This window comes from Thalassophryne amazonica, chromosome 10 (assembly GCF_902500255.1).
Source record: "Thalassophryne amazonica chromosome 10, fThaAma1.1, whole genome shotgun sequence".
NCBI classification, from domain to species: domain Eukaryota; kingdom Metazoa; phylum Chordata; class Actinopteri; order Batrachoidiformes; family Batrachoididae; genus Thalassophryne; species Thalassophryne amazonica.
The window spans coordinates 76,545,892-76,561,059 of NC_047112.1; the positions used below are offsets into that span (position 1 = coordinate 76,545,892).

Here is a 15,168-nt window from a genome sequence, read left to right on the forward strand (position 1 = left end):
CTCAGCATTTCATTTTATTATATGTATTACAAAAAACAATAAGTAGTTATGTTGCTCGAGGAGGAGTACAAGAAACGGGTTCACACATATCAAATCAAATCAATTTTATTTATATAGCACCAAATCACAACAAACAGTTGCCCCAAGGCGCTTTATATTGCAAGGCAAAAGCCATACAATAATAACAGAAAAACCCCAACGGTCAAAACGACCCCCTATGAGCAAGCACTTGGCGACAGTGGGAAGGAAAACTCCCTTTTAACAGGAAGAAACCTCCAGCAGAACCAGGGTCAGGGAGGGGCAGTCTTCTGCTGGGACTGGTTGGAGCTGAGGGGAGAGAATCAGGAAAAAGACATGCTGTGGAAGAGAGCAGAGATCAATCACTAATGATTAAAAGCAGAGTGGTTCATACAGAGCAAAAAGAGGTGAATAAAAAGAAACACTGGGTGCATCATGGGAAACCCCCCAGCAGTCTAAGTCTATAGCAACATAACTAAGGGATGGTTCAGGGTCACCTGATCCAGCCCTAACTATAAGCTTTTCAAAAACGAAAGTTTTAAGCTTAATCTTAAAAGTAGAGAGGGTGTCGGTCTCCCTAATCCGAATTGGTCGCTGGTTCCACAGGAGAGGAGCCTGAAAGCTGAAGGCTCTGCCTCCCATTCTATTCTTACAAACCCTAGGAACTACAAGTAAGCCTGCAGTCTGAGAACGAAACGCTCTATTGGGGTGATATGGTACTATGAGGTCCCTAAGATAAGATGGGACCTGATTATTCAAAACCTTATAAGTAAGAAGAAGAATTTTAAATTCTATACTGGAATTAACAGGGAGCCAATGAAGAGAAGCCAATATGGGTGAAATATGCTCTCTCCTTCTAGTCCCTGTCAGTACTCTAGCTGCAGCATTTTGAATTAACTGAAGGCTTTTCAGGGAACTTTTAGGACAACCTGATATTAATGAATTACAGTAGTCCAGCCTAGAAGAAATAAATGCATGAATTAGCTTTTCAGCATCACTCTGAGACAAGACCTTTCTAATTTTAGAGATATTGCGCAAATGCAAAAAAGCAGTCCTACATATTTGCTTAATATGCGCATTGAAGGACATATCCTGATCAAAAATGACTCCAAGATTTCTCACAGTATTACTGGAGGTCAGGGTAATGCCATCCAGAGTAAGGATCTGGTTAGACACCATGTTTCTAAGATTTGTGGGGCCAAGTACAATAACTTCAGTTTTATCTGAATTTAAAAGCAGGAAATTAGAGGTCATCCATGTCTTTATGTCTGAAAGACATTCCTGCAGTTTAACTAATTGGTGTGTGTCCTCTGGCTTCATGGATAGATAAAGCTGGGTATCATATACATATACATTACCTTTAGTCAGAGCCGATCATAAGGTGAACAGGGTGAGAGACAGACCTGCTACATGTCAAGTACACCAACATTTGACACTTGTGGCAGCACTAGTGCATGGTCCCAGACCTGAACGGACAGTAGTCGTTAAGACCACACCACATTCAGCCGTCACTCCAACTGTATACCGGCACCGTCACAGTCTAAACACAGTGTCCAGTGTCAGCCTGCAGGTATGATCTAATTCTGCTCAAACATAAATAATGAAGAGACGTGTCTGTAGCCCAGCGAGATTATGTTTCTGTCTGTCTCTCGCTGCATTTGGCTTATTTTTCAGTACGTGTTGCGCTGTCTGGGGGATTGACCCAGAGAAAAGCATTAGTGAAGTGGGGCACCAACGGTCTAGTAGACAATGTAATCTGTAAGCGCTGGTGTGATTACTTCATTCACATGCTCTTTGTTTTACTAATCTGTCTGTCTCTGTTCCACAGGACACTGTATCAGTGCACCGACCAGGCTTCTATGCAGACAGGTTCTTCAAGTTCATGAGCAGCACAGTTTTCAAGAAGAGTTCCTGTGAGTTCATTTCAACTAAGACTGCTACCTTACATCGTCAGAGTAATTACAGTTTACATTATACAGTAAGCAGACAAGCCTTGACAGGATGCCAAGTACAGGACATAACGGCCTTATTCGAACCTGCTTTATGTCATGTCGTGTTTTCTTTTACATCACTTCAAAAGAATGTGTGGTAACAGCTGGAGTAAGTGGGAGACAAAGCTGAGATGTTCGCAAAAAAAAAAATGGTTGCAGTGCCTCAGGTGTGTTGTTAAAAACTTTAGTTTTGATTTGAAATTACAGTTTATGTAGTCTTAGTATTATTTATGTATGCAGTCATTCAATAATGTAATGCCATTTAATTTAGTCTTTCACTGTGCCGGAGATAACTGTTAAAGCTGTACTGCTTTTCAAATTTCACAAAACTGACAAAATTTAGTTTCTGTTGAAATCCAAACATTACAATATCAGTTTATTATTGAAACGTGTTGCAAAATTATAGGTCATTGTAATGATAAAAACATATTTACCTGGTGGGGTATGCCAAAACGAATGTTTTATTTTCACCCTGCGATAGACTGCCGTCTTGTCCAAGGTGTACCCTATGGCTCCTTGGAGAGATAGGTAAATCACTTCAGAGGTTTTATCTGGTTTCAAAAACACCACACCTCACTCTGATTTTTGGTGCTATTCTGTTTTCTTTTCTGTTTCTTGTTTCTTCAGCTTCAAAGAAAATTATTTGTTTTCCTGTATTTCAGAAACTGATTCTAACCATTCCAGAAAAATTGCATAAGAAAAAAATTGAAGAAAAAGAAAAAAAGGAATTGAAGAGGAAAAAATTGAAGAAAAACATTTTAATTTGGGAAAAAGTTTTGCATGTCTGTGAAAGAGACTGCAGGAACCAACCCAGTCTCATGCCATTTCATGATGGCATCACAAAAGATAAATTAATCTATGGTTTGTTATACCTTCACGAAAAGCGCCACATTTTCATGACATTATCACAAATTCATTTTGTGACAGTGTCATGAAATGCGGGGTGACACGGATGGAGGGTCTGAGGGGGTTAGGTTTAGAGGAAGGGCTATAAGTAGTAAAATAAAAAAAAACCCATGTCACGAAAATGTGACTCATTTCATGACAGGAGCACAGAAAAAAGCGTGAGAGTGGCCTGGCAGAAACATGCTACATGCGGTATTGCAAGTTAGAATGATTAATTTGAGTGTTTGTATTCTCCTTCAGCTCTGAAGTCATCTCCATCAAAGAAAGGTCGAGTGTCCTTGACAGCATCAAAGTGTGCTGGTCCTGGTGCCGCATGGTCAGCCAGCCAGCTGCCGTCTGAGAGAGATGAAAATATCTACGACCTGAGAGGAGCTCGCAGCTTCCCCACACTAGAGGATGAGGGTAAACGCACCTTTACAGAATGTTACAATGAAGGAACACAACATGTCAGACAAAAATAATGAGTGAGATCATCTATTAACAGACAAACTGCAGGACATTCATTTACAAACCAACCAAACACCTTTTCCACTATTTGAAATGATACCATCTAATCAGAGCTCCTAAGCTGCCAATGGCCCATAAACTAGTACAAAACCTCTACAATTAAAACCCTGACAGCTGCTGCGTGCTTGCCCTTTTTAGCCATTAATCCATAGTTATTAAGTAAAAATGAAGCATGTACAAAAAAGGCCCTGGAAAATGTCCCCTGAACAAAATATGATCAAAAACAGCTATGAACTTTACACAGAATGCCATAGAAAAGCGCAAGTGTTTTACAAAGCTGAAACAACACTGTCATGATGTTACTGCACGATGATGCCACACAAATGTGCATTTTGCCGAGATTGTACAAAAAGGCAAATCCTGTTAATAATGTATATCTTGGTGAGATGAGACTGCAATGCACGAGTTAGCATGTTCAAAACGTGTGTAGTGCAATTTCCCGTACAACATCATACACTCTAAAAAAATTGAACTGCTGTCTCAATGAGAAAAATTGATGTAACAATTTGTGTAGATTTTTTAAAAAGTTATTTCAACTTAGTTATTTCAACTTTCAAATGAGTTAATTCCACAATACGTCAACTTTCAAATGAGTTAATTCCACAATACGTCTGTATTTAAGTTGAAATAACTTTAAAAAATCGATGCAAATTGTTACAAACCTTTTTCTCGTTCAGAGAGCGGTTCATGTCTATAGTGTAGCAGGGCTCCTGTTATTTATTTGACATTGATACTGAAATGTGTTTTAACCAACACATTCTTTTATTATTATCAACTTAACTTTTTGATTTTCATTGACACTTGAAATAAAAAAATGTTATTCCTCAATGCCACAATGTGATTGCTGCGTGAGTGTGTGGGTGACATGACATGAGTCATTTTTGGCTCCAATCAATGTTTTCTTTTGTTTTTTAAATCATAACAACTGTAGTGGTCAAACTCAGTCATGAAAGAGGTTGGTAAAAGTTGACAAAGACAGAAAACGTCAAATGTATGGGATTACTTCAAATTGCCAGTATCTTAAAACAAGGAGCTGTATTCGCATGGACACTGGCAAACAGCAGCAATGCTATTGCTGTGTACCAACACCTGAATAGGAAACGTACAGGTGCAATTCTCTATGATTCACAATTAACAATAAATCAGTGGTTTCAGTAGCTACTGTTGGCCTTCGCCATTATCAGGTTATTTTGCAAAATGCGACCAGAAGTTTTTTTCGGTGGAAATATCAATTGGTGCTGAAATATAGAGAATCGCAACTGATAGAAAATTCCACTTTGCATAATTTATCATGCTAGGCTGAAAAACACCTCAAAATAATCCACAAACTCAGTAATCTGTTAAATTCTATGACTGCATTATGGGAACAGTGCTGCCAGGTCTGCAGCTTTCCACTGGCTATTTTTGAAGTATTTTCAAACAATATGATTTTTGTTTTGTTTTGAAAGAAAATAAATTTTTTAGATTAATTGAATGGATGGTCAGAAAAGTAGTCGATAGAATAACTGCTATAAAAATAATCTTTAGAGACAGTCCCATAACATGTCTTGCATGATAATACATTGATATTGCAAGCAGACAGACACATAGAGGGGTACACGTGCTTGCACGCATGTGTGCACACAACACACACACTTGCACTTGAACACAACAGGAGCAGTCAAAAGAAACAAATATAAGAACACACTCACCTGTGGTCAAAGCCCATCAGACAGCTAGAAAGGCTTTGTGTAATGTGTGTTTCTGCTGTTGAAACACCACATCAAAAAAAGCTGCACTCCTTTAAAGGACCCAGCATCCATGATGTACATGTAAAGGTCTAACGGAGCATTGGAGTTGTGTAGAGAAGACAAAATAAAGACAAAAATTATTCAACCTAAAATCTTATTGTGTGCATGTGACATATAATTCATTCCTATGTTTTGATTCATTTGTGTACATGAGTTAAATACTAAAGTCATGCTGGTAGTGAGGTTCTGGCTCACATGGCACATTTCTCTCTGAGGAAACAAAGTCTGTTGTGTGCTAGCCTATTCTCAAAAATGTATTTGCAGTAAAACATGAAACGTAATTCATATTTCACTCATGTAACCTTTAGCTGGGTGGCACCCCCCCCCCCCCCCCACACACACACACACACACACACAAAAAAGGTGGCTCTTCTGACCCCCAATAAAAGGAGAGATTCCTATTATGTTGTTGTGAGAACCAAAAATAAAAAAAACACACACAAGGAGGTGGACTCTGCATGCAATGAAGCAGATTAAAAAGGTAAACATAAAATGTTTATTAGAATGTGAAGCTGGATCCGTAGATGAGACATGGGAGGAGATGAAAGTGCTGGAAATCTGCCTGTCTGCCAGGACCAGGTGGGACTCCAGTGGAGCTGGTTGTGGCTGGGAATCTGAAGACAGGAATCAAACAGAGGTATGAGTCCAAACAGCACACGGGGATTAACAAAGTAAATCAAAGATACTTAATCAGGGAGCTTAATTTATCACACAGGATAAAGACTATTCTGACAAAGCTGGAGTTGCAATACTGACTAGCTGATTAGAATCAGGTGTTCCATCACCGTCTGTGCCAGGCAGAAGAGAGAGAGAGAGAGATGGGGGGGGTGTAAGCACAAAATCACAAAAAAGGCAGAAATAACAGGTTAGAAATTCTAACCTGAACCCTAATTCTAGTCTCTGAACACTTATTGAGAAATCCCAATTGTGTATTCCAATGGACATTCGTAGGATTATGCAGAAAATATCATGCATAACTTTTAAGGATTAAAGTTCTCCATCGCTACGACAGATTTGACAGTTGGGGCTGCCAAAAGGTCTATGTGATCTATGTGAGATCAATGCAGATCCAAGGGGAATTTTCAAAAGGCAGGGTGGCTCTTATTAGATCGTTGATTATGATATACGGCATCAGCTGCTTCTGTTTACTGTTGGTGAGAGTAGTATTATGTCGTGGGTTTGTGAACTCTAGCTGATTATTATTCAGATGAATTCTGATTAGACCCTATGTTATGGATTAAACTGAATTTTTATTGAGTTATGTCACGGCCACCATGTAGTTATAGTCCACATGACGGAAAGAAAGAGTGGAAAAATAAGTAAATACATACATACATGCAATAAGGGGAAAGGTGTGAACTCATTCATGTGTGATCGCTTTGCTCATCGCGCTGTGGACAGGGGGTGTGTCAGCTGACCACCAGCCAGCGACTCATTGTCAGCTGGAACTGACAGAGTGAACACGACGTGTTAAATTAAAACAAAAAGAACAGCGAGAGGGAGGAAAAATAAATAAAATAATCCAAAAAATAAATACATATTTATATAAGAAATTCATAAGTAAAATAAAACAATGATTAAATACATAAATACAGAACAGAAACATAAATAATGTAAGGGAATTAAATTAATAAATAGGATAAATATAAAATAGTAAAATAAATAATCACAGAAAAAAGTCTCACCCTCTGTCCCTTTTTTCTGTGATTATTTCATTCATTCATTCATTCATTTATCTTCTACTGCTTAGTCTAATTAAGGGTCGCGGGGGGCTGGAGCCTATCCCAGCAGTCATAGGGCGCGAGACGGGGTACACCCAGGACAGGACGATAGTCTGTCGCAGGGCCACAAACAGACAAACAAGCACAGACTCACCCACACACACACCTACGGACCATTTAAAGACTCCAATCCACCTAACCCGCATGTCTTTGGATGTGGGAGGAAACCGGAGCACCCGGAGGAAACCCACGCACACACGGGGAGAACATGCATACTCCACCCAGAAAGGCCACGGGAATTGAACCCATGACCTTCTCACTGTGAGGCAACAGTGCTAACCACTAAGCCACAATGCTGCCCTCTGTGATTATTTATTACAGAAAAAAATATGACACCCTACACTTTTCTTTCTGTTCCAAATATAGGGAGGCAAGATCTTCCTTGTACTCCTCCATCATTTGAAGAGGCCACCACAGCATCAATTGCCACCACACTTTCTTCCACAACCTCTCTGTCTATTCCTGAGAGATCGCCCTCTGACACATCTGAGCACCCCCGCTACAGGTACTGACACACACATGCACATTTATACTTCCAAACGTGCGACGACCCATTGACATAATGAATTATTCATGGTACAGTGGCATTAACCTAAATATAAGAGCACTTTCACCACAAAAGTCTACCAAGTCCCAGCTGTCTGTGCTTTACTGTGGGGAGGGCTAGTGGAGGTGGTGTTTAACCAGACTACAAACAACAATAATAAGTGAGTGTTAATGGGCAATTAAAATGCTTGCCTGTCCATTATCTTGTACTAATCGTGAACAGATGGTACAACTGTTTACCATAGAAGTTGAACTGTGGGTTCTTTTCAACAGTGTGTGGCCTTTTCAAGAAACTTGGCTTGTTGAGCCAGCAAAAAGCAAGAGTAATGAAGGTCACAAGCACCAGAGAAGGAATCAAGTGGGATATGATTTACCATAACATGTGCCATGGCTGCGTGGAAAGAGTGGTGAACTTTCCCATGCATGTTCTCAATGTCACAGGGACCAATTCTACTATGACACATGTACAAAACTTGCAGTGGGCCACTCAGTTATATAAACAGAGTATGATACCCCAAGCGCGTAAAGGCTAAAATATTTGTCCAAAGATGTGTGTCGGTGTAGCTGTTTTGTGTGAATATTATGCTTCAAAAATTATCAGTTGTTGATGGAGTCATGCTGTACAAGATCAGCTTTTGACACTCAAATTGCAGGTAATTGTTGTTGCTGTCCACTGTCTCTTCAGCATCTCCATCCTGATATGTGTTCCTGACAGTAAATTACCTGAATGATGTAGTAAGCTTCATTCTTTTACACAGTCTTTCTTACTATTGGAATTGTGGACAAATAAAAAAAAAACCTTTAACCCTCTGAGACACAAGGGTGTATTCTTGGTTTTACCATACTTTCAGTAATTACCCTTTTAATGCCCATGTGTTTCATATGAAAGTGTTCAGAACAATCTCTATACATACACTGTATAGAGAAATAATTTGGTTCTAAACCTGAAAATATGAAATGCATTTTTAGACATTTTTCAAATGTGTATTGAAAATGCACCTTTATTCGTGTGGACAAACTGCTTTGGTCCTAGGACTGTGTTTACCAAAGTTTTGAGGTCACAAAGGTACTTTAATATATAAAATAAATTGTAGTGCAGTGTATAATAAATGTCCAAAATGAAAATATGTAATTTTGCATATTGAGTGAAAATGCTGCTAGTCACTGCATATTGCCTAATTTTTGAGCGATTTAGATAAAATTACACTAAATAAAACCTGCATGCTACATATCAAGCTTCATTCATTCATTCTTTTTTATTTATTCATTACATTTTTTTGTTAGAGCTGCCCATATTCATTATTCATTACCATTGTGGATGTTCACTTCTATACCAGAAATGACTAATGCAGAGGGATATGATCATTTTGAAATACAAAGACTAATGTACAGTCACTTTTGTCAAATACAGAAACTAACTATAAGACATGTTCTGACAAAAAGTGCTGTTGCTCTGTGCAGTGCACTTCTGGACAAAACATTAACATAATGCTAATTTTTGTAGCTTTCTAACCATTAGACAGAATGTATTTGTATTGTAGTAGTACTCACCAAGCCAGCTGGATGCCTTCTTTCCTCCCATATTGGATAAAGAAATATCCCAGTTACAGAAACTCTGGTACACATCCACAGTTGCTGTGTGCCAACCCAGATAGCACAATAATTCATTCATCTGTGTTTTTATACCTTTTGTGAAAGACTTAAAAACTGGTGTTTTCCCATAATTGAAAAGGCTCTTCCTTTTTCTTTTTGAGATCATATGTTTTTCTTCCAGTCAGTAAAATTAATAACTGGTGTACATCAAATTCTCACAGTCTAGTGTGAGTGCAGGCAGAAGGCAAGCTTTTACAATGTGACATCTCTAGGATGGGCTGTGAGTCAAAGATCATCAAGAGGGGCGATGCATTTTACAGATACGAATTTGTAGTTTCAGAAAGTATTCAAATGAAGTCTGATTCATGAATAGAAACATGATGAAAAGTACACTTTGATGTGCACACACATCTGTGGACCTAGGAGGGTTAAGGCTATAGCTGCTACATGGAAATCAGAAGGTTGGTCCGACTGAATAAAATCAATGCAGGCTGTAACAGGATTACATTAATGACAACAGGGTACAACATGTTAGCTAGCAGCTGTGTTCCTGTACACATGGACTGTATTGACAGTGTTTCCTCTGTCTTCAGGAGGCACACGCAGTCCCTCAGCCATGACGTCAGGTGAGTCACGGCTGTGAATGCTTTCCCTTTTTAAAACAGGTGTTGAATCCTTTTGAGTCTTAGTGCTAATTTCCATAGAAGACGACTTTACTGTGTGTAGGTGTAATTTCCAAGAAAGCTGTGAGGTCCTTGTGTTGGTTTGAGTGTATGATGTTGCCTACTTTCTTGGTACTAGAATGTTGCGGTTTGTTTCCACACGTATAATTTTGTCTAATTTTGTTAATTTTTGTTCGGATGTTCAGGACCCAGGAGGAGTTGTGTGTACAGGAGGATCAGCAGACTATCACAGTGGAGGTGGAGCTGAAGAGACATGACAGCGAACCTGCCATCTCTGTTCCACAGCCTTCACCTGAAGCCAGGTATGCCACAAAGACATTTTACAGGATACATGCCTCAACTGTCTGTAGTTTAAAATAGTCGCTGACAGTCTCTGTTGCAACCCCCTGAAGAATACAGTTGCTGACTTTGTGGGACTGTTTTGCAGTGGTTGCAAAAACACTGACACACACTACATACACGATGGTATGAACATTATTGTGGAACAGCTGTGTTTATGTGGCACACATTTATAAGACTGAGGTCTTAGTTTTATCAGAAGCTCACATGATTGTGGCAGAAATGTTACTTAACGGATGTGCATCTGAAATACAGCGGTCACTGACAGCTTTTTGTTGAAGAGCACGAAGGGTGTGTCTGCCACAAAACATGTGTGTCTGTGGCAGCATATGCGTGCAACTGTCATGCATATAGGATGACACGCTATGCAACACACCCCATCAGTTTTTTTTCACGATGCAATCCCCACATATTAGTCTTATAGACATGTTTCAGAATTGGGTAGGAAGCTGGGAAAAAGCGCATCGCAAATAGGACGTGTTCATGACAGAAAGCATGGCAATGCCCAAAAGAGTGGGTTCTAAATTTGGCAGCAAAATTGATTGCCAGGCACCTTACACCGACAAATTATGGTTTGTTTGACTGCGATGAGCACTCTGGGCTGTGACCGGGGCTGGCCTGCTGACACAGGACTGGCCCGACCAGCAGAGGTGATCTGTAACTGGTGCTGTGCCAAAAAGCTGTAGGAAAAAGATAAAATATTGATGGGTCTAGTTTTCTGTGAAGGATCACTCATTGATTATTAAAAGGCTGTTTTTATTAAGCTTCCTAATTGGCAGATTACCAAAAGAAACGTTTCCTGTAGCACACACACAGGACCACTGACCACTTGTTAATACTACTTGGATAATACAGACTTTGTTTCATTCAGCAAAATTTGGGTTAAAAACAGGTCTGATTTCTTACCTTATTGATGAACCATGGTCAGCACACAAAACCACAAAATATCGAAATATAAATATAAATTATAATCTACAGTGATGAAAGTTTTCCAGGAATTCACAGAAATCTCAGTTTTTATTTATGTGGTGACCATTTCTGGGTTATTTTTGATAGCAGACATCAGAATTCATTAATGTTCCACACCCAAACAGTTTGTGGCAGTAAGGCACTGTGTTGGTTTGCAAACCGCCAATAAAGTCAAAAGAAGAAGAAGAAAAGTTATTTTTGTTTTCCTGGCACACATCAGATTTACAACCCCTGGCAAAAATTATGGAATCACCGGCCTCGGAGGATGTTCATTCAGTTGTTTAATTTTGTAGAAAAAAAAGCAGATCACAGACATGACACAAAACTAAAGTCATTTCAGATGGCAACTTTCTGGCTATAAGAAATCAGGAAAAAAAATTGTGGCAGTCAGTAACGGTTACTTTTTTAGACCAAGCAGAGGGAAAAAAATATGGACTCACTCAATTCTGAGGAATAAATTATGGAATCACCCTGTAAATTTTCATTCCCAAAACTAACACCTGCATCAGATCAGATCTGCTCGTTAGTCTGCATCTAAAAAGGAGTGATCACACCTTGGAGAGCTGTTGCACCAAGTGGACTGACATGAATCATGGCTCCAACACGAGAGATGTCAATTGAAACAAAGGAGAGGATTAGCAAACTCTTAAAGAGGGTAAATCATCACGCAATGTTGCAAAAGCAAGACTCGATCACGAGTGGCATCGGCTGATTGTGTTCACATGAGCACCTGAAAAAAAAAGAACATTGACATTTTTGTGTTTTTCCAAATATACATATGCATGTAAACTGAACAGCCTGTTTTTTGTTTAGACTTATGTTCATTCAAAGTACCGTATTTTCCGGAGTACAAGTCGCACCAGCCACTTTATCCATTATAAAGAAAAACAAACCATAAATAAGTCGCACCGGAGTATAAGTCGCACCAGCCACTTTATCCATTATAAAGAAAAATAAGCCATAAATAAGGTCCACTGGACTATAAGTCCCATGGACATACAGGTATGTTAACATGAAAAGTTCTGATGATAATATTGTGACGGCTACTGTTTTCGGATGCATATTTCACCAGTCGCAACTTGTAATCTGCAGAGTATGATTTTCTTTTTGGTGGCATTTTTTCGGGCCTTCTCCGTTGTCTTGTTATGTTATCAGTAACGTTAAAATTTGTATTTTTCTATGGTAGTCAGAAGTCGCAGGAACAGTCACACAAGCCTCGAGTGCCCTCTCGTGAGCTGCATTTACCTACGGATATGTTTGTATTTGCGGACCACATGCGAGCCGAACCATGCAGCGCCTACCTGCGCAGCTCATGACCTCCCACGGTGTCGATCCAGCTCCTTCCAAGTGCAGACGCTAATCCTCCGCCGTCGCTCAGTGCTCCCATGCAGCTCTCAGCGTCAACTCTGCTCACACTGATATCCAAGGGTTGAAGCTGTTTTGTTAGCTGTCCCGGAATAAACACCATGTTCGTCTGCTCAAACGCTTTTCACAATCATCGAGGCCAGCTCCTTCCAAGTGCACACGCTAATCCTCCACCGTCGCTCACTCCTGTACTCCCACGCAGCTCTCAGCGTCACTTAAACACTCTGCTCCCATTGATATCACGGGTTGAAGCTGTCTGTTCGCCAAGCCGGATACGCAAGCACCGAGTTCGTCAGCTTCAACACGCTGTGGGTGAGGTGAGATACGCATGCCAAATTTCTGTTCTCTGATTGTTACGCGACCAGCGTGAACTATAGGATGGCCGTCATACTACAGTGCCCATGATGCATTGCATTCCTTTCCCGGTGGCCATTTTAAAACATAGATCGACTCTGTCACGTAGAAATTGTTTTGTTAACAGTAATTAATTGAGATCCTACCGGTATATTTTTCATTTATAAGTCGCACCGGAGTATAGGTCGCACCCCAGCCAAAACATGTAAAACAAGTGCGACTTATAGTCCGGAAAATACGGTACATTAGATGTTATACAGTTATGATTACAGATATTCTGTATGTGTATTTTAGACAGGAAAAGTCTCCATTTAACAGAAACTTTTTCTACAATATTATCCTGATAAAATTTGACACAGATATAGAAGTAAAATTTTCTTTATTTAGAAAATCTTTTTTCCCATCCCATGTGGGTCTACAGCTTTTCAGATAAAGATTTGCAGTCATTTGCTTGAATAAAAGTGAATAATTAGCATCACAAGAAACTGACTTATAAATGATTAAATATATACAGAATATACAGAAACTTCATTTTCAGTGATTTTAGAACAAACTCCTGAGTTTAAGCACGCTGTGCTGCTCAAATATTTTTTTTCATACACAAACACACTGTGCCAGGAATAAATGATTGTTTATAAGAAAGTGGTGAGTGAACAAACTATTCAGCAGCTTATATCATCCTCCTCAACGCTGCTGCTGACAGCTGGCAGCTGCGCTTCATCCTCTTTCTGTCACTTTCGGCTGGAACATACACGGTTTGGAGCCGCCCATTATTTTTACCGTGGCTTCCTTTCATCAGAAACTTCCTCATCTTCTTCAAAAACAATCGATATGTCACTTAAATCTTTGCTATAATCGCGCACTGTGCCTTCGCTGTCCGTGTCTGCCGTGTTGTTAAACAGTGGCGCTGCGAGATATCTACTCGAATGACGTCACATCCGCCGCAGTGAAAAAGTAGGTCAACTCAGAGGCGGTAAATTCACATTCTCAGATGAGTAACGAAACCTCTAAATACTTGTTCAATGTAATTTTATGGTAAAAAAACAAAGACAACATGTAGAAAAAGCTTTTTTATTCTTCAAGAATATGTAAAAATGTCATAGCGTGGCAGGGACACTTTAAATTCTTAGTCGGTCACGATCAGACCGCGACTAACGCATTGGTCGTTCTTCCCTTCTGACTGATCCGATGGGGGCATTCAAACAGCTCTGACTGATAAGATGGGGGAACCGATCAAAGCGCCAAAAATTTCTGTTAGGATTTTTCACTGGACTGAGGAAAGCAGACGGCAGTGCACACAAAGAAGTCAATGCACGGCATCAGATACTGACTACGTCATCAGGATTGTTTTGAACTATCTGACTGTTTTCACAAGTTGACTGAGAACAATTTTGGATTGGATTGGATTGCTATTTAAAGTTCATGTTGGACTGTTTGGAACCTCTTGACCTCAAAGGACCAGTGATGCATATGGAAGTAAATCTGTGACGTCTGATAATTTCTTCTTTGGAAGACAATGTCTGGGAAACGCTTTAATTCCTTATTGTGGAAATTACTGAAGAAATGCAGTGTTTTTAAAGATGTCCCTCGTCACAGTGGCACCCATTTTTTTCAGTGACAGTCTAGCAAATGTGGCAGTCATACCTGCAACAGTTTGTCTTGAACCTGTGGCAGGGTGGTCATAGCCCCCATGTGGCTGGGCCTGAAAGAGAAACAGACTGTCATATTATTATCCTCTAGAGACAAATCCTGAATTTAAGCTTTGCCGAAATCTTTGTCTGAACGGATAACAGATAGAAATTACACAAGGTTACTAAAACATCTTGAACAAACAGCTGTATGTCAATCGGACATGCATTGGAACTTGAAATAAATCAATACCTTAGAAATACAGCTATCTGCCCATATTTCTCCAAATGTTGATGTACAACTAACATGACATCAGTTTCAAAATCGGTCCCTATCATCATTTTGTTATTTTCAGAATTCGACTGATTTTTCTAATTCCTGTGCAACTGACTCTTTTTCCTTCCTTCCTAAAGTAATTTTCATAAAACAATTAAGTGCAAACAAATGTGGTGAAATGTGAGCAGAGGCTTAGTTCTTAAGAATATTGATACATTATGAATGTTAATAGATAGTGAAGATATTCTTAAAGACATTTGACACTTAATGAACTCTCAGTCCCTTGCCAAAAAGTGCTGATCTTTTCACAGCAGGGTGGAAATGAGTATCTGGCAGGTGTGTTCTGATTCCATGACTTGAATCCCTGTGGGCCTGGCATGAACCAGTTGTGTTTGGAAATGGGTCTGACTCAACTGCAGCT

The 15,168-nt window shown here is 39.6% G+C and overlaps 1 protein-coding gene across 4 annotated transcripts in view; it reads left to right on the forward strand.

Moving 5' to 3' along the window:
- Nucleotides 1-15,168, forward strand: part of pip5k1ca (phosphatidylinositol-4-phosphate 5-kinase, type I, gamma a) — a 121,550-nt gene that overhangs the window by 83,059 nt on the left and 23,323 nt on the right. For all 4 annotated transcript variants that reach the window (XM_034180310.1, XM_034180309.1, XM_034180311.1 and 1 more), the window contains 5 exons: nt 1,847-1,931; nt 3,156-3,317; nt 7,360-7,498; nt 9,726-9,758; nt 10,001-10,117. In XM_034180310.1, coding sequence (XP_034036201.1) covers nt 1,847-1,931; nt 3,156-3,317; nt 7,360-7,498; nt 9,726-9,758; nt 10,001-10,117 — 536 coding nt within the window. The remainder of the gene's footprint in view (nt 1-1,846; nt 1,932-3,155; nt 3,318-7,359; nt 7,499-9,725; nt 9,759-10,000; nt 10,118-15,168) is intronic.